At 39.2% G+C, this 27,560-nt stretch overlaps 1 protein-coding gene across 2 annotated transcripts in view; it reads right to left on the bottom strand.

The window, feature by feature from the left end:
* Positions 1 to 206: 206 nt before the first annotated feature.
* Positions 207 to 27,560, bottom strand: part of MORC3 (MORC family CW-type zinc finger 3) — a 46,599-nt gene continuing 19,245 nt past the window's right edge. The window contains exons 7-17 of one of the 2 annotated variants that reach the window (XM_050929165.1): positions 27,348 to 27,479; positions 27,000 to 27,119; positions 24,932 to 25,029; positions 19,140 to 19,244; positions 18,878 to 19,000; positions 18,709 to 18,783; positions 17,807 to 17,849; positions 12,171 to 12,358; positions 8,276 to 9,107; positions 3,150 to 3,313; positions 207 to 650 (exon numbers count right to left, since the gene is read on the bottom strand). In XM_050929165.1, coding sequence (XP_050785122.1) covers positions 497 to 650; positions 3,150 to 3,313; positions 8,276 to 9,107; positions 12,171 to 12,358; positions 17,807 to 17,849; positions 18,709 to 18,783; positions 18,878 to 19,000; positions 19,140 to 19,244; positions 24,932 to 25,029; positions 27,000 to 27,119; positions 27,348 to 27,479 — 2,034 coding nt within the window. In that variant the 3' untranslated portion in view covers positions 207 to 496. The other variant, XM_050929174.1, reaches the window with a different exon arrangement.

The raw sequence follows: 27,560 nt of genomic DNA, 5'->3' as shown, positions 1-27,560 counted from the left end.
GGCAAATGCACAAAACTTGCCTGTTCCATTATTGTTTACAAGCAGAATACTGATATTTACAACAATGCTTTTGTGGTTTGTTTTCAGAGGGGGATCAGAGAGGGTAAGTTTAGTTTTGGGGGAACAAATACATTTAAGGATCACTGAGAATACAAAAGTTAAAAGCAAAATGAAAAGCTCGGTAAAAACTGCTTAAGATTCCAAAGTAATAGAAAATATTTGCAAGTTTAATTACATTTATTTTTAAAACAAAATTCTTAATAAGTTAGGTACATCCACGGCCTGTCAATGTTGACTGTTCCTTTAAGGAGAAAGTTAAAGGTACGTGAAAAGTACCCACAGTATTTGTGACACCTGAGTGCACACAGTATATATATTTTACACTGGATTTATATCTAAATTACTCCAACAAAAACAAAACCAGTCTTTACAATTTGGAAACCATACAATATAGTGGAAAATTCAGCAAGTATCTTAATGTCTTCAGTAAAGGATATTAAGTAGTGGTGATTTCATGCATTTGTTCCACAACTTGTCCTAAAATTTCATCAACTATATCAACATCATAATTAACTTGCTGCAAATCTAAATCAGGCATAATTATGGCCAGTAGCTGTCCAACGTTAACTCGTAGGGATCGCAGTTTCAGGCTGTAAGGAGATAATGTTGATCATATTAAGGAAGATTTTCTATAGAGAGTGCAGATAAATTCTGAAATTACACTCCCTAACATTTTATATTGAACTTTATAAACAATGTGACTGCCTTACTGAGAAGAGAAGGTTCTGCAAATCTGAGTTTTACAAAGAAAAATATCGGCTAACATAAGACATGATGAAATTTAATTTAAAGTAATCTATGAAGTAACTCAAGGCAAGGATCTAGCTGGACCAGTTTTTCCAAGGAGATTACATGCTCATTCCGTTTTAAACAAACACTAAGGGCAGAACTTGGTTCCATCCTCCTCGCCACAAAATAGGGGCTCTTTTGAAGCAAAATGAAAGGGATTGTGTTTGTTTGGGTAGCACAAACTCAAATACTGACCCAGATACCTTACTTCAGTCTCCATTTTGCTTTCTCTAAACAATTCCAAAGTATTAAAAATTGGAAGTACATGCAGAAACATGATAGGGCGTGGCATATCTGGCCCAAGTGTGAGGCACACACTGAAAGCCACCTCTAGAGACAGACAAAAGGAGGAGGGGAAGTAACGAGCTGGAAAGAGAAATTAATTTGTCCAAGAACTACCTTAAAAATAAAGCTACAATAGGTATGTAAAGCTATGTTTTAGCTATATTTCTCTGTTACACTCTACAGGTTTTTTCTGCTTCAGCCTCTTTCCTTTCCTTCTCCTGTTTATTTTGTGTGTTCCTTCTCTTATTCTTGCTTTCCTGTGTTCATTTTCTCACCCCATGCCTCTTTGCTGCTCCAAGTTACTTCCAACTCAACCATCCTTTTTATCTTTCTTCCTTCTGCCTGCATTTCCTTCCAGGTTAGGCTGGGACTTATCAGCAAAATGGATGCTGATTTGTGGGTGGCTACTAGTGCAACAAATTCAAATAATCCGCAAATTCTTCCAGGGAGTACAAGACATTAAAGTTGGAGGCCAACAGCAAAGAAAATGCTGGCAGACAGAGGAACGATCACAACTCATGCAGCTATAGCTCAAACTTAACACTAGAGATCTGGCTAGCAGTGACAACTCTGAACAGACTTGTATGGATTGGTAACTCAATCTATTACTACAATTTGCAATAACATTTGAGGAAGGGTGTCAGTAATCCATAAAGAACATTTAAGGCCTAGTCTACACTACAGAGTTAGGTCAACATAAGGAAGCTTACGCTGACCTAATTTTGTTACACATCTATACTACAGTAACTCATCCACTACGCTGACCTAATAACTTCACCTCTGTATGCAAAAGAGTGCACTTCGGTTGATGTAGTTAAGTTGCTTACATCACATGTTGCTTCTTTTGACAGCCTGAACCCTGTTGACCTTGCATGGAGCCAGCCAGCGCCATCAGCCCCAGCTTCGCTGCCCCCACATGGAGCCAGCCGCTCCAGCCCCAAGTAGGGGCAGCAGGACTGAGGCTGATGGCACTGGCCCCATGCAGGAGTGGTGGGGCTGATGGCGCTGGCCGCCAGCTGGTGCCAGCACCACAGCCGCTCCCTCACGGGGCAGAACAAGCCAGCTCATGCCAACAGCCCCAGCACTGCCCCTCCTGCACAGGGCCAACCACTAGCTGACTACCATTAGCGTCAGACTGGCCAGCCTCCCCAGCCCTCCCGTCGCCTCCAAATGGGGCATGCTGGTGGCATCAGTCTTGCCCCATCACCTCTGTATAGGGCAGGCAGCCTACCATAATCCCCTTCACGTGAGGCCAGCCAGTGCCATCAGCGCCAGCCCCACTGACTGGCTGGCTGCCATCAGCACCAGCCCCGTCGCCCCTGCCTGGGGCAGGTCAGTGCCCTCAGGACCCACCGCCATCAGCACCAGCCCCACCGAAACATATAGCCCTAGGGCAGAGGGTTCCCACAGTCAGCCCTGCACCAACTGTCAACGTTGCAGTGGTGGGGCTCTGCCTGTCAGCCCCTGCAATGCCCCCACTTAAGTCAATGCAGGCACTCCTGGTGAGGACGCAAACCATTGGCACAAGGAGGGTGGTGTTGACATGAACAGCTGATTTAATTAGTGCGCTGGCTGTAGGTCAACATAAATTACGTTGACTTAATTTTGTAGTCTAGATCTGTGCTAATATACATTTGGAGTAAAAATGCCTCAGAAAATGGACAATGTCTTCTGTGTGTTGTATAGCGGTAAGTAAGCAAGCTGTTAACACCAATAAAAAGCCATTGTTCTACCTGAATAAAGAGAAACCTTATTTTATTTTTTTAGGATTTTAAGACAAACTACACATTTAGATTCTTTTAACATTTGCAATCTGGACCATATTATACAAACTAATCTGAAATTTTTTTTGGAAGATAAATTGTGAACATTAGCGGGGAAAGAAAGGGGCAGTGAAGATTCAGAAAGTCACAAAACATTACAGAATGAATCATGAACTTTGACAGGGTTTTAAGGTACAAGCCTGACAGGCTATTCCAGGCAAATTTCTGGTCTAAAAGAAAAAAAAGCGATACCTTTCTTCATCAGAATAACTGACAGGATCTTCAATGTTACTGGCTGTAGAATCATTTGCACATGCTACCACTTGAGGAATTGTAGCTTTTAACTGTGCAACTTCTCTTTTAAGCTCTTCGCACTGAAAACCAATTTGAGTTTTTTCCATTTCCAGCAGTTCAATCTGAGACAGGTAAATCAAAGTAAGTTAATTTTATATGTCTGAAGTCAAGGTAGAGTAATTTAAAAATAAGGTGATTTAAATCATTGGCTTAACTAATGATCAAATCACTTGATTTTTAAAAGTTTACTGATGCTTTAAAAAACTAATCTGAAAATGTGTTTTACGGCAATGAATTAAAATTAAGTTATGCTTTCTAAAAACATCACTACTGGTTGGGTATCAGCTGTATTTTACAAAATTGCTGCAGGAAAACAAAATATTGAAAATTAAAACCATGATCCTGCAAACACTTAAGCAGGTATGCAATTCTGCTCACATTAATATCATCAGATTTTCTTCAATGTAACTGCTCATCTGCTTGAAACCAACATGAGTGTACACAAGTTTTTGTCGTATCAGAGGTTAAAATTGTAGTTATTAAAAAGTCTTAGTGCCATAAAATCTTTCCATTCAAAACAAATTGCTTCAATATTAACAATCAGAAGTTAAGACTTTCAATACATTAGTGAACATACTTTTCATGCGCCAAAATTTTCAAAAACAGAAGCCTAAAGTTAGGCACTTAAAGCTAATTTAGACACCTAACAGTTGGATTTTCAAAAGCACTTAACTTATTTAGGAGCATAAGTTCCATTGATTTCACACTGCAAACCCTGATGGTTGAGTATAGACTGGTCAAAGCAATTCAGCTTTCTTGACTTGTGGAAGTTCAATATATCAAAAAGTAGAGTTGAGTACAAACAGCATGGGCAATTTACTTATCAATTCTGTATCTGTGTGTTTTCAGATTAAGGCTATTAATGAGGCTCTTGACTTCAGCATAGATGAGCATTTTAAATCTGAAACTTGGAAGGGCGCAATCTATAAAATCTGAAATTCTATGAACAATTAGAAAGCTAAAGAAACATTACACATTAGCACATTACACATTAGCAATTTAATACTATAAGATAGGGAAATAACTACCAACATTTAAAGAATTGATCTTTTAAAAACTAATTTATCCATCCTGTGTGAATTCCAAAAAAACCCTGTTAGCTAATTTTAGAAACTGTCATTTTCTTGGTGAGCAAAAAATGGCAGAGTATAGATACTCTCCTCTAAAAAATATTTTGAAAAAGATGGAGACAAATTACCAAAACTGATCAATTTCCATAACACGTGCATACAGCAATTTTGTTTAGACTAGTTTTTTTTTAATATTAATGGTTTCTCTCCAAAATGAAAATTTTATTTCTCACAACGATGCCAGATTGGGTGTCAGATGCTTTGGATGGCAGCTGATCTAGGAGAAGGTCAACTCCAAATTAAATCCACAGCAGGGTCAGCCATGAGTGGGCTACTTAGCTCCTGGGTTCCTGGTGTGTTCTTTGAATGCAAGTATTTAAAACATGTAACCGACACTCTTTTCCAGGCAACAGCAACAAATTGACCAAGTCCTGAGAACAGCAACTTGGAATGTAGGTTCACATAGGGGTAGGTCAGGAGAGCTGGTGGAGGCAATGGCTAGAAAGAAAATCCACATGGTGTAGAGGCAGAAGTATAATTTTGAAAGATGGATTTAAAGCTTTTTTGGTTTGGAGAAAAAAAGGAAATGAATGGGGTAATGAGCTTAGATCACTGATGTCATGAGTGCAGAAAGAAGAGGGAAATGATTGATGATAGTACAGTTGATGATAGAGAACAGGGTTGTTTGATATCAAAGTTTGCTCCACAAATCAGGCAGACCTATGGAAGAGAGGAAGAACTTTAGAAATGAGCTGGAAAGTTGGTGGTTATGGTTGAAAGTGACACCTTGTTAGCAACCAGCAATCATGTTGGTGAAGGGAGCCCAACAGAAGAAGTGGTGGGTAAATTTGGCTTTGGTAAAATAATTGAGAAGGAGAGAACTGGGTTAAGTGGTGTTTAATGGGAGTTTAGTGGTGAATACTGTTTTGTTTTTTAAAAAAGAATCCCATATGAGGATATATTACAGTGGAAAAAGCAAAGCCCAGATAAACTATATTTTGGTAAGAGAACATATGAAAATGGTGAACGACAAAGGTCGTTCTGCCACATATTCACTCAGTATAACAAGTATTAATAGCTAAAATGTATAACCTGAGAACACAGGAAAGAATGAAACTGAGGAAGAAATTGCACTAGTAGTTAGGTAAGGGGGCAGAAAGGAAGTTTGCTAAACAGTAAAGGAAGGTTTTCATGCATTGCCAAAGACAGTGAAGTGAGTGGAGGGAGACTTAAGAAAGTTTAAGAACATAAGAACAGCCATACTGGGTCAGAGCAAAGGTCCATTTAGCCCAGTATCCTGCCCTCAGACAGTGGCCAAATTCAGGTGCCCCAGAGGGAATGAATAGAACAGGTAATCATCAAGTGATCCATCCCCTGTTGCCCATTCCCAGCTTCTGGCAAACAGAGGCTACAGACACCATCCCTGCCCATTTCATTAAAGGCAGTGAAGGTAATGTGGCAGAACGAGTGGTAAGATAGGGTACTTTTGGATAGCAAGTAATTAAAAACAAAGAATTAAAGAGTCTGAGAAAGCAGGTTGGGATGAGAATAACAAGCACACAACATACAAAAAAGGCAGTTGCTAAGGTGAGAATGGAAGCTGAAGAGGAATTATACAGAAAGCTGGAGGAAGATGTCAAGAAAGTATCAGAGGGGTAGCCGTGTTTTGTTGCTTTTTACAGATCCAGATTAAGAGTCCTGTGGTACCTTATAGACTAACAGATGTATTGGAGCATAAGCTTTCGTGGGTGAATACCCACTTCGTCAGACGGGTTGGCAAAAAAGATGAACAAATGAAACACAAGATAGAGCTTTCTGCATGAAGGATGGGAACTGTGTGATGACTAACCCTAAAGGTGTGGTAGAGATATGGAAAAAATATTTCCAAAGGCTGTTAAACAAGAAGAGAATTGCAACAGCAAGCACCCCCAGCAATTATGGAAAAGCCTCAAAGAGGTATTGATCTCTGTAGAGGAGGTAAAAGTTCTGAATAAGAAGAAGAAAAGTGAGGCAGCAAGTGAAGATGAGATAACCGTTGATATGATCAAGGCAGATACTCACTTCATACATAACTGTTTGCTGGGATCCTATTTAACTGGAGAATGGGATAAATTATGCCTCTCTGGGAGGGCACGGGTGATGCAAATAATCCAAATACTTACTGGGCATCGCTCCGTTAAATCAGACTCAAAGTCCTTGAAAAAGTTTTGGAGGTAAGGTTTTGGTGCAAGGTGGAGGAAAATATAGGAGAAGGGAAGGAATACTACAGACATATTTACAAGACAGAAGTTTGAAAGAATTATAAATGGAGGGTGTAACTGCTATATAGCATTTATTGATCTTGACAAAGCATATGACTTGATTCTGCATTGTTTACAGTATTGAAATCGATGGGACGGGGACTTCAGAAATGGATATGATAGAGAAACTTTGAGGGGCAAGAGCTAAGGTGGTAACAATACATGGAATTTCAGAGAGTTCTGAGGCAGCAGTGGGAGTCAGACAAAGCAGTGTGCTGAGTCCTCTTTTCTTCACCCTAATTATGGAGTTAAGTAATAGGAGTACCAAACCTATGGAAATAGAGAAAGGTAATCTATGTTGACCATCTGGCCCTTTTGGCTGACAGCAAAGAGGAACTGGTAAATATGATATCAGAGTAGGCATTTGTGTTTGAAGATCATCGTTTGAAGGTAAACACAAAAGACCAATTATGCAAGTAAGGAAGAGTGACAGAAGAGCTGCTGACTGAAGTTTCTGGAGAGAAGAAAGAATCTCTATGCTTGGGAAGTATATTTCATGCCACTGGACCAAGATCTGGAGAACTGAAAAGAACCCCACAGTGAGCATGGATGGCAGTGAAAAAGGCAGGAGTACTGTGGAACTTGCAATTAATTCACAAACTGAAAGGAAGAGTGTTCACTGCATTTGTCTGTCCCTGCCTGCTCTGATTTGGCAGTGGATAATATAAAATAATATAGTGAAGAGAATGGCAGGCAAGTGGAGAGTAAACAGAGTGCACATGGAATAAATTAGGGGGAAGATGAATTTGAGACTCTCAGTGATAGCAAAGAAAGGATGGGAGAAAGAGGACAGCAAGAAAGGACATGGAAGATAGAGGACACAATGGAAAGACTGTCAAGAGAAGTTTGAAGAGAAAAGGACTGGAACTCCAAAACCTAAGAACCTGTGCCATGGACTGCAAGGAGTAGTGAAGAATCATAGGCACCTCCGACCTCATGTAAATGGGAAAAGGAGTTGAAAAGTGAAGTTAAAAGATGGCAGACAGTCTCCAGTGGTATCTAACAGAAACAAATAATAAACTACCCAAAAGCAACGAGAACTCTATATTTGTATATCAGGGTGTCTCAAGCTTACTCTGGAGGGATCACTTCAAAAGAAAAGTTAAGAGTAAATCTATGCCAATTCAATGCTTGGTATCTTTTCTAGCCGTTTTTATTAGTTGTGTTACTTGAACACACAGTACATGATAAATGTATTTACTAGACTTGTTATGTTAATTTTTTTAATTGTACTATTTGAAAAAAATATTCGTACTTGAATTTTTGAAATAGAGGCTACAGTTTACTAAAAAAACAACAAAGGTATTCACATCTCTAGCAATTTACAACAAATCAAGATCTAGTATATACACAGGAGATGTCAGCTAATGAGATAATCCTAATTTATTTCCAATTAACTGGATTTGCATCTGAATAATTATGATGATTTGTATGTGCAATTGCCTCCACAAATTTTGACCCTGATCCTGCAGTGTATTCAATGTGGCTGTTCTCTTTGCTCATAAGGAGCCCCACTGATGCCATAGGGAGTTTTGTGGATGGAGCTCATTACAAGATCAAGGCCTTGGTGAATAATTTTATAGCTAGCTTTAAAAAAAAGGACAGGTCCTGTATATTCACTTTACCTTGCCATAAACCATATTAACATACCTACCTCACTTTTATATTGATCTCTCTCAGTATTGCATTTGTCCAGTTGTCTGAAGACATCATCAAGCTGCACAGCAATTTCATCCACGTCATTTTTATTTTCATTGTTAGAACATTTGCTGCATTCTGTTTTTAAGTTTAGCAAAGTACTACACTGTTCCTTTAGCTTTTCCATTTCTTTTAAGGCCTGCTCATATAAAATAGCCACTTCTTCTGGACTTTTCTCTTTAAAATTTTCTAGTTTGTCATCTGGGAATATAATAGTCTCAGTTGACTGATGACACATTTCCTTTTTCACATAGTTATCATTCATTTCTAGTATCTTCTGCTCTAGTATTTTCATCTGGTTGGTTAACATTTCACACTGTTTTCGGTAATTTTCTTTTTCTTGGTTTGCTACTTGCAGCTGATTTCTTAGTTCGTTTAATTTGATGCAAAAATCCACAGAAGACGTCTCAGAAGCATTGATGATTTCTTCTTGGCTTGTTTCCAAAGTTGATCTGGTTAACTGCATATCTATATTATCTTCTACTTCTTCCTTTTTAACAACTAAACTTGGGATCTCAGTTTGGGTTGATGCAGTCCACTGCTCATATTTATCTTCTGAACTAGCTGCACCACAAGGCTCCTCTTGCATGCTGCCTTGTTCCATGTTAATATGCTCAGTTTTTATTATTGTAACATCATAGTCTGCTGCAGGCTTTGGAGTACTGCTCTCCTCTAAGATGATGACGTCCTCATCATCGTCATCTTCAGTGTGATTGTCAAATGTGTGGTTATTTAATCGTGGTGTCTTTAAAGTAACAGGTGAACAACCAGAAATCTTCCGTTTAAGGCTGGGGAGAGAAGAAATGAAATAAATCAGCTAGTGCAAAGTACTATATTATTCAAAATAATTCCTATTTTCCCAACTGTATAATTCCAAGTTTGTGTGAACAGTGCTTATGAAAATAAAGTACACTTTTTGGAGTGACCTGGTGATTCTAGACAATCTGCACTTTTTAATTTCTAAATTTTGACGTCAACTTTAGGAGTTGTAAATCCTACCATTTTGGAGGGCTCCTGAAAATTGGACATTGACACTCCTGATCTGACACTATACACAGTGAATGAGGCCTGGTCTACACTACGCGTTTAAAATGAATTTAGCCCTGCACCTGTCCACATAACGAGGCTCTTTATATCAATATAAAGGGCTCTTTAAACCGGTTTCTGTACTCCTCCCCAACGAGAGGAGCAGCGCTGAAATTGGTATTGCCATGTCGGATTAGGATTAGTGTGGCTGCAAATTGACGGTATTGGCCTCTGGGCGGTATCCCACAGTGCACCACTGTGACCGCTCTGGAAAGCAATCTGAACTCGGATGCACTGGCCAGGTAGACAGGAAAAGTCCCGCGAACTTTTGAATTTCATTTCCTGTTTGCCCAGGAGCTCTGCTCAGCACGGGTGGCGATGCAGTCACAAATCCAAAAAGAGCTCCAGCATGGACCGTATGGGAAATACTGGATCTGATCGCTGTATGAGGAGACAAATCTGTTCTATCAGAGTTCTGTTACAGAAGACGAAATGACAAAGCATTTGAAAAAACCTCCAGGCTATGGTAGACAGAGGCCACAGCAGGGACTCAGCACAGTGCTGCGTGACAAGCGTAATGGAAAGCCAAAGAATCAAATGGATGCTCATGGAGGGAGGGAGTGGGTACTGAGGACTCTAGCTATCCCACAGTCCCTGCAGTCTCCGAAAAACATTTGCATTCTTGGCTGAGCTCCCTATGCCTGAAGGGTCAAAAACATTGTCCGGGATGGTTCAGGGTATATCTCGTCAATTTATCTCCCTCCCTCCATGGAAAAAAAGGGGAAAAAATCGTTTCTTGCCATTTTTCAATGTCACCGTATGTCTACTGCATGCTGCTGGTAGACGCGGTGCTGCAGCACTGAACAGCAGCATCCCCTCCCCTTCCTTTCCTGATGGCAGATGGTACAAAATGGTGGAAAACTGTCATCAGCCCATGAACGTTCCTGGCTGGCCTTGGTGAGGTCGGCCGGGGGCACCTGGATAAAAATGGGAATGACTCCCTGTCATTCCTGGCAGACGGTACAAACTGCTGGGTAACCGTCCTCATCATAGCAGCTGGAGCCTGAGCTCCATCAGCTCCCCCTCCCCCCCTTTCGTGTCTAAAGAAAAGATTCTATACTCCCTGGACTATCACAGCAGCGGGAGGCTGCCTCCCCCTCATTTTATCTCACTAAAAAGTCAGTGTTTCTTATTCCTGCATTCTTTATTACTTCATCACACAAACGGGGGGACACTGCCACAGTAGCCCAGGAGGGGTGTGGGAGGAGGGAAGCAACGGGTGTGGTTGTTGCAGGGGCACCCCCTAGAATGGCATGCAGCTCATCATTTCTGCAGGATCTCTGGGGCTCTGACCCGGAGTGGCTGTGCTCTCTGGCTCTCTAGTAGACTTGCCCCATATTCTAGGCAGGACTATTTTTAGACAAAACAAAGACGGGAATGACCTGGGGAGTCATTCCCATTTTTGGTCCATGCGCCCCCGGCTGACCTCAGCGAGGCCAGCCAGGAGCACCCATGACAGCAGCAGACGGTACAAAATTATTGATAACCGTCATCTCATCGCCAATTTACAATGGCAGATGGTGCAATAGGGATGGTAACCATCTCTGCTACCTTGCAAAGGCAAATGAATGCTGCTGTGTAACACTGCAATACCGCCTCTGTCAGCAGCATCCAGTACACATACGGTGACAGTGACAAAAGGCAAAGTAGGCTCCATGGTTGCCATGCTATGGCGTGTGCCAGGGCAATCCAGGGAAAAAGGGCGCAAAATGATTGTCTGCCGTTGCTTTCACGGAGGAAGGATTGAGTGACAGCATTTACCCAGAATCACCTGCGACACTGTTTTTGCACCATCATGCATTGGGATCTCAACCCAGAATTCCAATGGGTGGGGGAGACTGGTGAGAACTATGGGATAGCTACGGAATAGCTACCCACAGTGCAACGTTCCAGAAATCGATTCTAGCCTCGGTACATGAACGCACACCACCGAATTAATGTGCTTAGTGTGGCTGCGTGCACTCAACTTTATACCATCTGTTTTACAAAACCAGTTTCCGTAAAATTGGAATAATCCCATAGTGTTGACATACCCTGAGAGGATCTTTCTGCTTATCTATTATAGTGAGACTGTTGGTTGTGCTTGGTATAGTTAAGAACATTAGGAGAGATCAGGTTTCATGGCTGGACTGAATCAAAAGGATTCATCCAAGGCTATCTGGGACAATGGAAGCAACAACAACATCTTTAGTTAACTAATTCAGAATTACAAGTAATTAGCAGAAAGACAGGCCAAGTCAAGAGAAAGATGTTCTTGAATAGAACAGATGTCAGCAGAGAGAGGTTCTGACTAGAAAGAGTGTTATGCTAAGAAAAAACTACATATCACTAGTCAGTCAGGGTACATATCAAGCATTATTTTTATAGTAACTTAGCAATTGACTTGTTTTCACACTATATCATGAAACAGACTAATAAACTTGGACCAAGAAGTGACAATATAATAAAAGGTTACCAGCAACGGAAGCTTCTTTGGAAAAATATACTGGAAAGACAACTAACACAAAGCAGTCTTTCCTGACTAAGAGAAATAAGTAATCAATCAATCTTCCTCCTTGTTAGCAAAATGCTTCCTACATTTGCTTTCACTCTTCAGAAAGCATTTGATCTAATATCTGACAGCTATCATACTAGCTCAGATAACATCAGTCATTATGGCTGTCACAACCTGGCAATTGACATATTACCGACACCATAATTACTTTCATCTGCAAATTATTTATTCCTGAGATGAAGGAAAAGCTACTTTGCACTTATTCACTCACCTGTTTTCAGGATCCAAATGAGGTGAAGATACTAATCTATTGTTTGAAGTGTTTATAGATCTTGTAACAGAAGTGTTTAAGGCTTCTGTTAAGTGTGATCTTAGAGCACCCTCCTTTCTACTCATAGATGACAATGCATTTTTGATTGAAGAGACAGAAGGTGTTTTAAAATACAGTTCATTATTAGCCTGTAGAAAAAGCAGTATTTAATTAGACTAAGCACAGAAGTTATAGACACATTGAAGGTAGGAAAGGTACTTGAAATCTAAATTTGGAGGAACTATGTACCTTATTACATAAGTTCACAACATGTCCTTGGGTACTTGGGTCACCTTCACATACAGCTGAAAACCTGCCTTGCATTTACCAATATGAGAAGGGCAGGATGGTCATGAGCCTCTGGTTGAAAACCCCTGTTCCCATTAGAATAAACAACCCCAAGCTGACTGTTGTAGCCCAACCATCAAATCTTATTCAAAAGTGCCATTTATATTCTGTTTTCTTTTAATACATTATATTTATGGATGATGGAACTACTTTGAATGGCGCAGTGCCCATTCAAAAACACTATAAAACATCCAACCACTGAAATCCTATCCAAAAGTTCTGTTTAACTGTGATGTAAAAATACATGTCACTAAGGGAGTAAACACAAAAACCACATGGTGGAGTTTTGGAAATAAAGATTAAAAATTCCTAGACTGGAAACAGGTTCACATAGTTTATGGTTAAGACCTGTTAAGGAAACATTATAAATAAACTGAACATCTTTGTACGCGTCTGTGTTATTAAATTTTACCAATGTGAGTTACCATAAAGAACTGTGCTCACTAAAGAGAGGTAAAATTTGCTTAAACACCCTTAAAAGGACTTTCTAGACAAAAATGTGTAAGAGTGCTGGGAGGGCAACTACACTGAAAGAACTTAACAGGACTGGCACAGGAACTAGACTGCTTGAAATCACTATTTTGCTAATAGAGATGCTGTGGAAACAATCAAGCACTCTGATAGCAGATAGCAACAAAAGTACTATATCCATTAAATAAGCAAAACCAATAACTCATTAATAAAGCTTTATTAACTGTATATAACGTGATCTTGTAACTGTTTTAAGGGTATGGAATTAAGTCTGTGTGTGCTAATAACGTACGTGGGGGATATACAAGCTATACAAAGTAAAAGTGACCCTAAGTTATATGCAGCAAGAAAACTTGCCCTCTTACCACAAACAAGTTAAAATTTGTTGTATGAAATATTCCAGTTGGTGCAATGCAAACAAATTAACAAGGATCCAATTCCATGAACTTAAATGTAAAACCACTGAAACCCATCTGGTGTGGGAAAAAAAAGTTTTCCCTCTGTTGCAAGACAATGCAAGATTGGGAAAGCCCCAGGCTTGTACTGCTGTTCACTCCTGGGAGACAATTACGTGTGCAGCTGTACAGTCTTACAGACAGAGTTGCCAGTATCTGGATTTACTTTGGGGAATCAGTCTTCAAATTGCACAGTATGGCTGAAAAACTGATGCTCATAAAGTATAAACTGTCTATGCTAATAACTATTGTGTAGTGGCTAAAAAAACACTTCTGGCATAAATGCAGAAAATATTACTTTAATTGGTCTATGTTCTGTTTCACACCTAAACTGCCTGTAGTAATAAATATTTTGAACCAGTTTATAATATAATTAAAAGAAAAATTAAAATGACAAAAAATGCTTTAAAGGCAAATCAAGCTTATAATGTATTATACCCTAGTAGGCTATTCCATAATCTTGCACCCCCTGGTTTGTACTTTAAGCTAGTATTAAATAATAATTTAAATAATTATAACTGCTATAATCTTTAATATGAGTTGCTAAATAATAAACTTTTAAGAGATACACAAAACAAAACTACAATGCAAACAAAATAAATACCAATACAAAATAGAACAACAAAAGTAGTGGAATGTAGACAAGGCATTTATTGGGAGGCACAGTTAGGAGTCAATCCTTCAAACCCTACATAAGGGTTTTTCTATAAGGACTGATAGCTGTTAACTCAGAACAAGCACATCCACAAATAGATCAAGTCCTTCCACATACAACCATTCTCAGGAAGGACTGTCTCCCCTCTTGGACAGAAAGTCCTGTCCATTTGTTGGAACAGAAAGAAGGCCCTGCATCAGTTTAAACTCAAGTAGTACAGGTGGTGGTACTTTGAGAAGTGTGTTGCAACCTGAGTTAATTTACCTAATCACCCCCTCTTAGCTCCTGGATGGCTGTAGTTCCCCCTCCACCCCCACAGAATTACATACAATCCCTGGCCCACAATGATATATAAACTTAATACAGTAAGGCTAAATTTAATCCAATAATGTTTTTCCAGGGTACTGCAGGAAATTGCTATGTGTGTCACACTGGACATCACTTCTCCTATAGCATCACTCACTTTTGGGGCTGCACTGGCCCCCTTTCTTCTTCCTTCAATCATGAATAGCAGGCTAGAGATGCTTTCTACCACTGCAATTTTCTCCCAACATAAAAGCTTTTTGTTATTGGGGCACATGGTGTTTTTTCCCAAAGGCAGGCTGCACCTAGTTTTACAGCTAGTAAATACTCAAAATAAAAAAAATTGTAAGTTAGCTTAGTTGAGATGTAAAGGACAACAATTACAAGAAAAAATATAAGCCTCAAGACTGGACACCTCATTTTTAAACAGAGATACTCAGCTGTGTCTACACTACAAGCGCTACAGCAGCACAGCTGCAGCAATGCCGCTGTAGTGTAGACACATTTTACAGCAACAAGAGTTGCTCCATCACTGTGGTAAATCTACCACTTTGACAGATGGCAGTTAGGTCGATGAAAGAATAGTTCTGTAGACCTAGTGGTATCTACACTGAGGCTTAGGGTTCGCTTAACTGTATGTCTCAGGGATGTGAAAATTTCATTCCCCCTGAAGAGCATAGCTAGGCTGACCTAAATTTTAGGTCAAGACCAGGCCTATGTCTGACTAAAGTAAGAGTTTTTTATTGAATGCAAAAGGGAACCAGGATACTATAAAGTGGGCGCATAGTTGGATGGAAAACCATTCCCAGAGTAGTTATCAGTGGGACACAATGAAGCTGGAAGGGCGTACCAAGTGGGGTCCCGCTGGGATCAGTTCTGGGTTTGGTTCTGTTCAATATCTTCATCAGTGATTTAGATAATGGCAGAGAGAATACACTTAAAGTTTGTGAATGATACCAAGTTAGGAAGCATTGCAAGTGCCTTGGAGGATAGAATTAAAATTCAAAATGATCTGCACACACTGGAGAAATGTCCTGAAACAAACAGAATAAAATTGGACAAATGCAAAGTACTCCACGTAGGAAGGAACAATCAGCTACACACATACAAAATGGGAAATGCCTGAGTAGGAAGGAAGTACTGCAGAAAGGGATCTGGGGGTTATAGTGGATCACAAGCTAAATAACAGTCCAGTGTTGCAAAAAAACTCTCCATCATCATCCTGGGATGCATTAGCAGGAGTGTTGTAAGCAAGATACAAAAAGTAATTCTTCCACTCTACTCCATGCCGATAAGGCCTCAACTGGAGCATTTTGTCCAGTTCTGGGCACCACATTCAGGAAAGAGGTGGACAAATTGGAGAAAGCCAGGAGGAGAGAAGAAGATATAAACTGGCCATCAGCAAGTTCAGGCTTGAAATTAGGCGACGGTTTCTAATCATCAGGGAACTCAAGTTCTGGACTAGCTTTACTAGGGGAGCAGTTGGGCCAAAAAACTTAACTGGTTTCAAGATTGAGCTTGATAAGTTTATAGAGGGGATTGTATGATGAGACTCCCTACAATGTCATGTTGCCTATCTCTGACCACTAGCAGGAAATATCTCCAACAGCCAGTGATGGGACACTAGATGGGCAGTTTAGATTGGACATTAGGAAAAATTTCCTGTCAGAATAATTAAGCACTGAAATAAGCTGCCTATGGAAGTTATGGAATCTTTGTCATTGGAAATTTTTAAGAGCAGGTCAGACAAACACCTGCTAGGGATGGTCTGGATCAGTGGTTCTCAACCTATTTACCATTGTGGGCCACATATGTAGCTTGCTGTGTGTTATGTGGGCCATATCCATACTACATATATATTAGATACACACACACACCCTCACCCTGTATGGCCCTGAGGATGTAACATGGGCTGCAGCTGTGTGCTGATTGGGTCGCAAGGGGCCCACAGGCCACGGGTTGAGAACCACTGGTCTAGATAATGCTTAGTCCTACCTTGAGTGCAGAGGACTAGACTAGAAGACCTTTCAAGGTACATTTCAGTCTAACAATTCTATTATCTGCCTATTAAAGCATATTTTGTGATTTTACTTGCATACTTTTATCAACTTTTTTCACGAAAGCTATGCTTTTATATATTCTCTAGTAATTTCAATATTTAAATAGTTTTATTTACATTGGTTCAATTACTTTGGAGAGTACATTTTAATACTTTAATAATTAATCACTGAACTTTGAATTCTGCTCCCAAAATGTGACTATGAAAACAGTATCTTCTTACTGAATGTATTTGAAAATCTGGTACACGGGGAGCAAAGAGACACATGCATATCATGAAATATGCATACTAAGTGATCTTGCACACTAAATTTTGCCATTAAAGTAAAAAGATGATCTGGAATATATATAGAGAGAGGACCAGGTTTTCAGATGTTTACACTTTTTATTTGTTAGCACTACAGCATTAATATAGTTATGGCAGAAAGCCTGTATTTTTTTTTTTTCAATCTAATGAATCAACTGAAACATTAAGTTCAAAATAAAGGACAAATTCTGCAAATAGTTTTTGTAGGTAAAAACCCCACTGAAATTAAGGTTGTCTATGCAGAATGAAAGCAGAATTTGGCCAGCAGAACCTTTACTGCTAGCAATGATACAGATCTGAGGTTGAATCTGCAGGACTGACAATTTAAAAAAATTCTTACTTGTAAATTAAGCAAGTTGAACCCAGAAGATACATAACATAGGGCCTCTCAATGCTGTTTTAAATACCTTAATTTGATCAAATAGAAGATACATAACATAGAGCCTCTCAATGCTGTTTTAAATACCTTAATTTGATCAAATAGTCAAAAAGTATATGGCTTCTTAAACTAGTGTAATGGGATCAGATACCAGTATGTGTGCACTTGCGTATATAACAACATTAAATATGAGAAGTGTGTATATTTATTTACACAACTTCTAAATAAGAGCAGCAGGCTCATTGCCTTTAAAAATGTACTAGTAAAACAAAATGCATATTTAAAAATATTATAGTGTTGTGTAAATTATGTTTGAAGCCCCTTTCAGAATGTTTATATAAAAATATTTAAATGCATTACAAAGTAGTTTGAGTAATCTCCCTTATATCCTCTCAAACAAAATCAGACACTCAGATGGAAAAAAAAAATATCCTGACTTCCCGAAGTGTACATACAGAGTTTTGAATTTACAGCTTTTGCTAAATGCACTTTAGCGGTTACAGTCCAATATACTGAATATATATTCTTGAATGAATTACATCTGGGAAATCATCATTCAGGTGCATTTACAGCCAAAACTACCAAATTCAAGAGCAAATCAAGATTAAGAGAGACAGTTACCTGTTGGCTGTACTCCAGTCGCCTCCTTAGTTTTTCCCTGTCTCTTTATACATTAGGGGAAGAAAAAGTTTAAATCAAAATATAATTCACTGTAAAAATCAATTTCTAGCTTAAAACGAATACAATATTCTTCACCTTTCGAAGATGAAAAGAATGAACAACGGTTTTCACTAATATTCTGAATTACTGAATATAATTTAAGCATGAAGGCTATTAGGAGTTAAAATTAGCATAACTTCAATTACTTGTGAGATTTGACCACTGTAAATCATCCTTTTTAAACTAACCCTTTTCATCAGCACTCAAAATAATAGACTTCCTGAACTATCAGCTAAGGTCTTGTTCATGCTCAAATTACTGTGTTGGGGTAGTTGGTTATACCCAATTGTATGTGTAGGCTAGACAAGGGATCCTCAGTTTATGTAGCCTGCATCACACCTTAGAGTGTCATCTTCTCATTCACTGTGTGGACCACCTTTCCCCTCCCCATTAAAAATTATGCAACATCCCTGAGCCAATGCCAGCAATTGCTCTAATAATATTACCCTATGAGAGTATTTACATTGACAGCTAAATATGTATTAATTTAGCAACTGGAAAGGAGGAGGGAGAGAGCATCATGTGACCAGCAGTCAAAAACAAAAATGTCACCAGTGGTCCACAGAACAATTTGAGAATTTCTGCATCAGTCCATGCTAAAAGGAGGGATTATATATGATATTTATAACACTGCAGCACTGTTCCCTTACAATGGTTTGGTCTGCTCTTTTAGGGCACAAACCATGCTGTAACTTGGTAATATCCCCCAAACAGTGGGTAAATTAAAAACTTAAAGGTGTTTTACTTCTCATATATCTATTCTATAATAGGTACATCTTTTCACACAAGTCTTTGGTACTCACTTTTTCTTACACGTTTTCTCATATGTCGGATGTATTAAGTCATCATCTTCAGGTTCTTCTGGTACACTGCAATTCCTGATTAAGAGTATTGAGACAAATGGTGCTCTAGTCAACTGAGAAAAGTAAAACATGCAATAGCATCTAGATATTCCTCCAGATCCTACTTTACCTGAATTGTGGATCAGGATTCAACGAACAGTACCACTTCTCTGGCAAGCGATCTATCCCATCTGGAAGCTTCCTCCACTTCAGACATGAATCACATTGAACCCATGTCTGATCAGGTCGTTTTCTGTAAAGAAATATCAAAACATTCATATGAAAATGTTTTTCCCCCCCACTCCTGTGCAATATCATGTAGGAGTAGAGAAACTAACATGTATTCTAGTATTGAGGCCTTTACGTTATAGCTTGAGAGACATCTTACTTACTGTATATCCTCTACTGGCAAATCTAGAGGATATTCTTCATTTTTCTTTGCTTTCATTTCATTCCAGTAATCATTAAGTTTTTCTCCCAGTGCTGCTATTGTAAGTCTAGCAAAAAAACAGTGCCTCGTGAGAAACATTTTGTAAAATACTTATTAGCCAGAAAAACATTAACTTTTCTATACAATCTGTAAATGTGTGATTATAGCAGAAAATTGTTCAAATAAAAAAAACTGTAGTTTTAAACTAAAGCACTGGACTTGTCTGAAGTCCTGTGTGTCAATAACTTAGGGCTTGTCTACACTACCCGTCAGATCATATAGTACAGATGCGAAAAATCAACCACTGAGTGCTCTCCCATCGACTCCGATACTCCACCAGAATGAGGAGCGCAAGCGGAGTCGACGGGAGAGCGTCAGCTGTCTACTTACCACAGTGAAGACACCGCAGTAAGAAAATCAAAGTATGTCAACTTCAGCTACGCTATTCACATAGCTAAAGTTGCGCATCTTCGATTGACCCTGCGCGGTACTGTAGACAAGCCCTTAGTGATATATTTCTGGCTTTGCTTTGGGAAAACTGCTGGTTCAAATACTGGACAAGTCTTTGCACTAATAGTGAAAATAAAGGTCTCAAACTCAATTTACAAATGACTTTCAGAGAAGAAATAAAATGAGCACTGAGTGATACAATGGTCTATGGCAGAGGAGGGCAAACTATGGCCCGCAGGCCACATCTGGTCCGCAGGACTGTTCTCCCCAGCCCCTGAGCTCCTGGTCCAGGAGGCTAGCCCCCAGCCCCTCCCCTACAGTTCCCTCTCCCCCGCAGCCTCAGCTCACTACACCATGCTCTGGGTGGCAAGCTCCTGGGGCAGCACAGCCGCAGAGCCCAGCCTGACCCGGTGCTGTGGGGTGCGTGGCTGACTCCAGCCGGGAAGCGCGGCTGCCTGTCAGGTGCAGCCGCACCACCAGCCACCGGTGCTCCAGGCAGCGTGATAAGGGGGAAGGAAGCAGGGAGAGGGGTTGGATAAAGGGCAGGAGAGTTCGCGGAGTGGTCAGGGTTGGGGGTTTGGATAGGAGTGGGGGTGGTCAGGGAGGAGGAGTGGTTGGATGGGGCAGAGGTCCAGGGGGAGACCGTCAGGAATGAGAGGAGGGGTTGGATGGGGCAGCTGGGGGCAGTCGGGTGGGGTTCCAGGGGCAGTCAAGGAGAAAGGGTGGTTGGATGAGGCAGGGGTTCAGGGGCAGTCTAGGGACATAGAGCAGGGGTTCAGGGGAGCCATCAGGGAACTGGGGTGGTTGGATGGGGCAGGAGTCCCGGGGTGCCATCAGGGGCAAGAAGCGGAAGGGGGGGGTCAGATGGGGGCAAGGGCTGGGCCACACCTGCCTGCCTGGGGAGGCACAGCCTCCCCTAACGGGCCCTCCACACAATTTTTGAAACCCGATGTGGCCCTCGGGCCAAAAAGTTTGCCCACCCCTGGTCTATGGGACTGAGTCTCTGATTTAGGTATGAGGGAGTCTGGGCAAACACTCACAGCGGTGGTGAAAATTTAGTCCAAAGTACAATTACAGTCTGCAGAAATAGCAGCAGTTGAAGAAAACAGCTTTTGATTCAAAAGAATGGTGAGAGATAAGGCAATACAGCTATTAAAAAATAATTCAAATAGTCCATTTGATGGTCCTGTTAGTACTTGTTCATGAATATTAGCCCTTTTAGTCCTTTTCTTAATATATAAATGAATCAATATACAATAAACTATTCTTTAGAATCTTTATGATATTAACAAAGTATGTGGAATGTTAAGGCCCAGAATACTGGCCCTTGACCTATAAGTAACCCTATTCATGATTCTATGCATTAGGCTGTATCCAATAATCTGTGGTGCTTCTATGGTGCTATATGTCTATGTCTATAAAACTCCAAATATTCTTGGAAACCATTCCTTTAAAAAAAAAAGTTATATTATAATGCTTACATAAGCATATATAAAATTGATTGATGAGGGATGATTGTTACAGCAGATGTTTCCTATTGAGGAATCAACAGGGAAGAATGCTTATGGGGGAAGAAGAACTCACTGAGAGGTATCTTGAAGAATGTTGGTCCTCAGCTGTAAAAAATTATGCCTTCACACATAAATCAGGTAAACTAAGAATGTACAGATATTAAAGGAAATCCCATCGGAACATAAGAAATGACATCAGAACATGGTTCTGGGAGAGTGTTTTTGGCGAAGAGGGGTCATGGGCTGAAATCCCTATATAATAACAGAAGTTTTGGAACTTAGGTGAGGAATGAAACTGTGCATCACACCAGTTACAGTGAAGAGGAGACACACACGGCATTAGATCTTTACCTTACAGTTAGGGTAGTAATGTATCTATTCTTTCTGTATTCTATACAGTGCTGTACTAATCTCTGACTGAACATCTATGATTAATCAATTTCAGTTAAGCCTGTTATTTGACAATCTTGGATAGTCCTTAAGTCAGACATGCAAAAGTCCTCTGCAAGATCACAACAGTCTTAGAAGAGGAAGAGAAGTTTTGAGATCAGATTTAAAGATTTAAAGTCCGAAAAACAAGAACAAATGAACGTTCCAAAGAGAGGTCTAGAAAGAAAAATACAAAGGTAGACAGCCACAAAAAAGTGAATCATAACATGAATGAAGGAGGCAAACTGGAAGGGAGGAGTAAGTAGCACAGCAAAATGGATAAGAAGCTAGTGAACTGAAGAGGCAAAGACATGGAAATAAGCAAGCCAGAGCAAAAGTTATAGTACATGAATTAAGTAGGATGGTTTTGGACCAAACGAACAAAGGATTCTACAAGACCAAACATGACCTGTAAAATGAAAATACTTGTCTAAACGGGAAATACAGATGAGACCAGTAGGAACAATTATCTGTATACAAGGAATAGGCACTAAAGGAGGAATAGAGTTGACATCGTAACCAAAGTCAACAGAGGTTTTCCAGAACATATTCAGTTGCAGGGCTGAAGCCTAAGGGACGACAAGGAAAGCAGACTTGATAGGGTGATGGGAGCAGATGCACAAAATCTAGGTGTCTTTGAAAAGGTGTGTTGTGTGTGTGTGGAGGGGGTGGGGGGGTTGTAAGATAACACCACTAAACAGTCATAAAACTACTAGTGTATTAAATGTATTTCAATATTTTTCATTATTTACCAGTCACCTGTCAATTAAGTGAATTATTTCTGAAGTCTCCCAAGCTCTCTTCAAATGAGAGAAAAAAAAAATATCCACTGTTTAATAAATATAAGTAGCACAATTTTAGATAAAAGTTGAGAAAGTTACTGTTATTGTAAAGGGTTACCCAAATCTCTGTTCTCAATCTGGTCTCTCTGAATGCAACTCCCTCACGTGTTAGGTCTTTGGCCTTTACCTATCTTGTGGTGTGTTAGTCAATACAAAAATATTAGAGATTGCATACATGCCATTAACGAGTATTATCCATATTAACACAATTTGTTTACATATACAAAAAGTGTTTGTATATGTAATGCTCTCCCCACAATTCTGTTCACAAGATCACAACATTTTGCAAAGCTGAAGTCAGCTTTGTCATTAGAAAATAGGAAGCCTGTTAAGCTAAAATACAAAGAGTGATAGGTCCTAGCACAGATTGGGATGCACCTCTTCACCCAATTAGGTTTGGAAAGTACTAGTCAAATCAAAAATAAGAAAAGAATAGAACAAAGTTAAAGAACTGTTACAAACTGATGGACTGGATTTTAGTGATGTGTAAAAAGCTTTGTAGTTTGTAAAATGATACTACAAATATTACTCAGACTTTAAGGTCAGAAGAGACTATTATGATCTTCTAGTCTGATCTCCTGCACAACGCAGGCCACAGAATCTCACCCACCCACTCCTGTAACAAACTCCTGACCTATGTTTGAGCTATTGAAGTCCTCAGCTTGTGGTTTAAAGACCTCAAGGTGCAGAGAATCTCCAGCAAGTGACCCATGCCCCATGCTGCAGAGGAAGGCGAAAAACCCTCAGGGCTTCTGCCAATCTGCCCTGGAGGAAAATTCCTTCCCGACCCCAAATATGGCAATCAGCTAAAACCCTGAGCATGTGGGCAAGACTCACAAGCCAGACACCCGGGAAAGAATTCTCTGTAGTAACTCAGATCCCACCCTATCTAGTGTCCCATCACAGGCCTTAGTCATATTTACCACTAATAGTCAAAGATCCATAGCCAAAATTAGACTATCCCATCATACCATCCCTTCCATAAACTTATCAAGCTTAGTCCTGAAGCCAGATAATCGCTTGAAGTCTTTTGCCTCCACTGCTCCCCTTGGAAGGCTATTCCAGAATTTCACTCCTCTGATGGTTAGAAACCTTCATCTCATTTCAAGTCTAAATTTCCTGATTACTAGCTGATAAGCTATTTTAGAAGCATATATTCCATGCAAGAATTGCTTTCCAGAAAGAAGGCATGTATGTCTCCTTCTCGTATTGTACTGCTTTGTCTTTAGACAATAAATTTCAATACGTCTGGTTATTTGGTCTCTTGAAAATTTAAGAACAAACTATGAGCATAATCAAACAATTGTCTACTTTTTGTCAATAGGTGGGATTCTGCAATTCTCGAGACCAGGCCCTGGACTACAGTATCCTGTGGATCAATTGTACTTACTTAACAGGTTCAAGTGAGTTCAGGTACCTGTACTTCTTCCCTGATGATAAGCTAAACAGGCCTAACTTCTTCAGATATCCTCAGAAGGATCCGAGGTTTTAGTCTGGTTCCCCTAAACAGCTACCCTCCCTTTTGAAAGTTATTCTTTTTGAGTTTTTGATCCCAGTGATCAAAAGCCTTTTTCTGTCCTGGAATTGTCAAACACGTGTGCAGTTATGAGACAAGTCGCTTACCTTGAGCCATTTTTTCCCTTCTTGCTTGTTCTCCATTCACCCCTACATTCTATCAACTGTTTCTATATAACATCCCAATCAGATCAACATGCACTATTCATAAATTATTATAGAGCAGTTCTAAATCCCAGTTACCACAACCCTATGCTGCTGAGAAATCTGAGTTGCTTACTTTCTGGTTCATCTGCCAAATCTCAAAGATTTAACAGAATTTCCATTCTAATGACCTATCCATTTCCTTCGGTTACAGGCAACTGATATTGCTCAGCCTGGCAGAGAAACAGGAAAGCTGTATCTCAGAATTTTAAAAAGGATGAGTCAACTTTTATTTTTAAAATGGACAAATTATTAATTTACAGTTTTAACTATGGCATTAATTTTGAGACTCCTTAAATACACTCTCCAAAAAGTCAATTACTTAATTATCTTTGCATGTAAAAAACAAGGAAAAATAGAAACTCCTAAGTATCTTCAGATGTAGATGACAATGTATAAAACTTTTCTTGGCAATTATTTGTTGTTGTTATTTTTCACCTCACGCCTCCTCAAATACATATTCAACATTTAAAATACTCCACAGGTTAGCTTATGAATTCAGCTTTACAGCCAGTTAACTCTACCAATAGAAAGAAGCATTTAAAGAAAAAAGCATGAAAGTGTTTGAAAGATAAAGTAACTTTTAAAAACAGAATTATCTACCTTTGTTTTCAATTTGGTAACATTTACTGTCCAAAGTGGTGGTAGTATTTCATGACAATTTCAGATTACAAAGTACTTATACAATACTTAGGGAAAAACTGACATTTTATAGCTAAGAAAATAGCATGCTACGAAACGTATTTAATACACCCACTGTAAACCCATTTTATAATATGTCTAAAAAAAACATATATATTCACCTGTATTCATTGGTATAATCAAAATCTTGTTTATTATGAGTTGGTTTTAGGAAGTTACATTCTATAACCCCAACTACACCAACACCCATGTTGTTTGCCTGTAAAAGATTAATATAGAAATCAGAAAAAGATGCCAACTTTTATACTAAAACACTCCTATATACAAAAGGAAAAAACAGACTATTGGTAGTTTGGATTTTACAAATATATTCAATTTATCAACAAGGTTGTCAGAAAAGTTTACAAGCCACATGAGCAGAAGTTACAAAATTTAATTTAATTTTGACATGTAGTTCCTCTTGAAAAAAAGGGAATTGTCCTGTATTTTGTACCTATCATGGATGAAAACATACCCAATGTGGATAAAGGAAGGCTTTAAAATAGGTCCAAAGAGGGCAGGTGACAAAAGCTCCAAGGTCAGTATAAAAACCCCATATTAACAGAGGACTAGATGTTCTGGGGAAGGGAGGAAGACATGGAAATTTACAATAGGGTCACAGGAGCAACAAGAGGGATATCAGTCAGGGAATCTGTTCAACATGTTAGATGTCTATGCATAAATGCAAGGAGTATGGGGAATAAACAGGAAGAACTGGAAGTGTTGGCATATAATAAATAAGCTTATCACAAAGACTTGGTGGGATAAATCTCATGACTGGACTATTGGTATAGAGGGGTATCATTTGTTCACAGGAAGGTCAGGCAGGTGATGTAGCATAATGCATCAAGAATATAGACGCTTGTTCAGAGGTCAAGAAGGTGATGAGAGGCAGACAAGTTGAAAGTTTCTCGGTAAAGATAACCAAGGGAAAAATAAGGGTGAAATCATGGTATGGGTATATTATAGACCACCAAATCAGGAGGAAAAAGTGGATGAGGCACTTTAAAACAAAACAAATATCAAAAACACAAAATCTGGTACTTATGAGGAACATGAACAACCCAGACATCTGCTGGAAAAATAATACAGGCAAAACAACAAATGTCCAATAAGTTCTTAGAACGTATCAGGGACAACTTTTTGTTTCAGAAAGTGGAGAAAGTAATCATGGGGACAAACATTTTAGACTTGATTCTGACCAACAGGGAGAAATTGGCTGTGAATCTGAAGGCAGAAAGCAATTTGGGTGGAAGTGATCATGAAATGCTGATTTCATCATTCTAAAGAAAGAAAGGAGCAAAAGCAGCAGAATAAGGACATAAAAGGCAAGGGAAAATTCCAACTTCCAGGCTAGAACACTAAGTAGCTAATACATTAACTTGGCAAGTATTTGTTTCTATTTCTCACCTCACATCTCCCTCAAATCCATGTTCAAAATTTTAAATAAATACTCTACTGGTTAGCAAAAAAGCAGACTTTAACACACTCAGAGAACTCATAGGTAAAGTCCAATGGGAAGAAAAGCTAAGGGAAAAATGAGTTCAGGAGAGCTGGCAGTTCCGCAGGATGACAATATTAAAGGCATAACTGCAAACTATTCTGATACTATTCTATCTTTCCTTCGTAAGAGGCCAATAAGGCTCCATCAGGAGCTCTTTAACAACATGAAAATCAAAAAGGAATTCTACAAAAAATGGAAACATGGTTACATTAATACAGAGGAGCACTAAAGAACAGCGTAAGTATGTAGAAACAAAAATCAGAAAGGATAAAGCACAAAATGACACTTGGCATAGCACATAAAAGGGAATAATGGGATGTTCTTTAAATACCTTAGGATCAAGAGAAAGAAGAAAAAAATGCATCTTCTGCTTAGCAGAGAAAGAGAGCTAATAATTGATGACATCAAGAGAGCTAAGGTGCTTAATGCCTATTGTGCTGCAGTCTTCACTAAAAAGATTAATCACCACCAGATACTCAACACAATTAATACTGACAACCAGTGGGAAGGAATACAAGCCAAAATAGGAAGAGAACAGGTTAACCAATATTTAGATAAGTTAGATGTATTTCAAGTCAGAAGGGCCTGCTATTAAATTTCTCGATTAAACAAATTAGGTAAACTGTTTTGAATTAAACTAGCTTCTAATTCACAAATATTAATGTTTTTCAAGGTTAATGTCTTACCTTTAATTGACAGCCAACCCTTTCATAAGCTTTGATTAGTCTGTTTTTGTGATACATCATTATTCCATAATGGTCTTTGTTTCTGCAGTTAAATCCAAAGGTGATTCTTACAGTTTTAGCCTTGTTTTTGGATGTTAAGGATAATTTGATCACCCAAGAGTTTCTTCATACTGAAAGTTCATTCAAAAATGAGCCAATACTTTCAAACTAGAACAATTCCATCAGCCTCTAGGTTTGGTATAACATCTTACCATGGATATCTGCAACACAACATTTTGTCACAGACAGCCTACTTACATCAGGTCTTCCCATTCAGCATGCAATGACATACAAATCAGTAAAGGATACAGCCAAAAATTTTGGTCTATAAATATCACGTTCAATGTATGCAAGACTTTTGGAAATCAGCTGCGTTTTCACTTTTTGTCCTCTGATAATGATTTGCATTCTTGGCTTCAAATACAAAATACTGCTGTAAGCCTGCAAAGCACATGGTAATTTCTATTATGCAAGCCAAACCAAACCAACATGAATGGTTTATAATACATCTTCTCTCTATAT

This window comes from Gopherus flavomarginatus, chromosome 1 (assembly GCF_025201925.1).
Source record: "Gopherus flavomarginatus isolate rGopFla2 chromosome 1, rGopFla2.mat.asm, whole genome shotgun sequence".
NCBI classification, from domain to species: Eukaryota; Metazoa; Chordata; order Testudines; family Testudinidae; genus Gopherus; species Gopherus flavomarginatus.
This window is presented reverse-complemented; position numbering and strand designations above follow the sequence as displayed.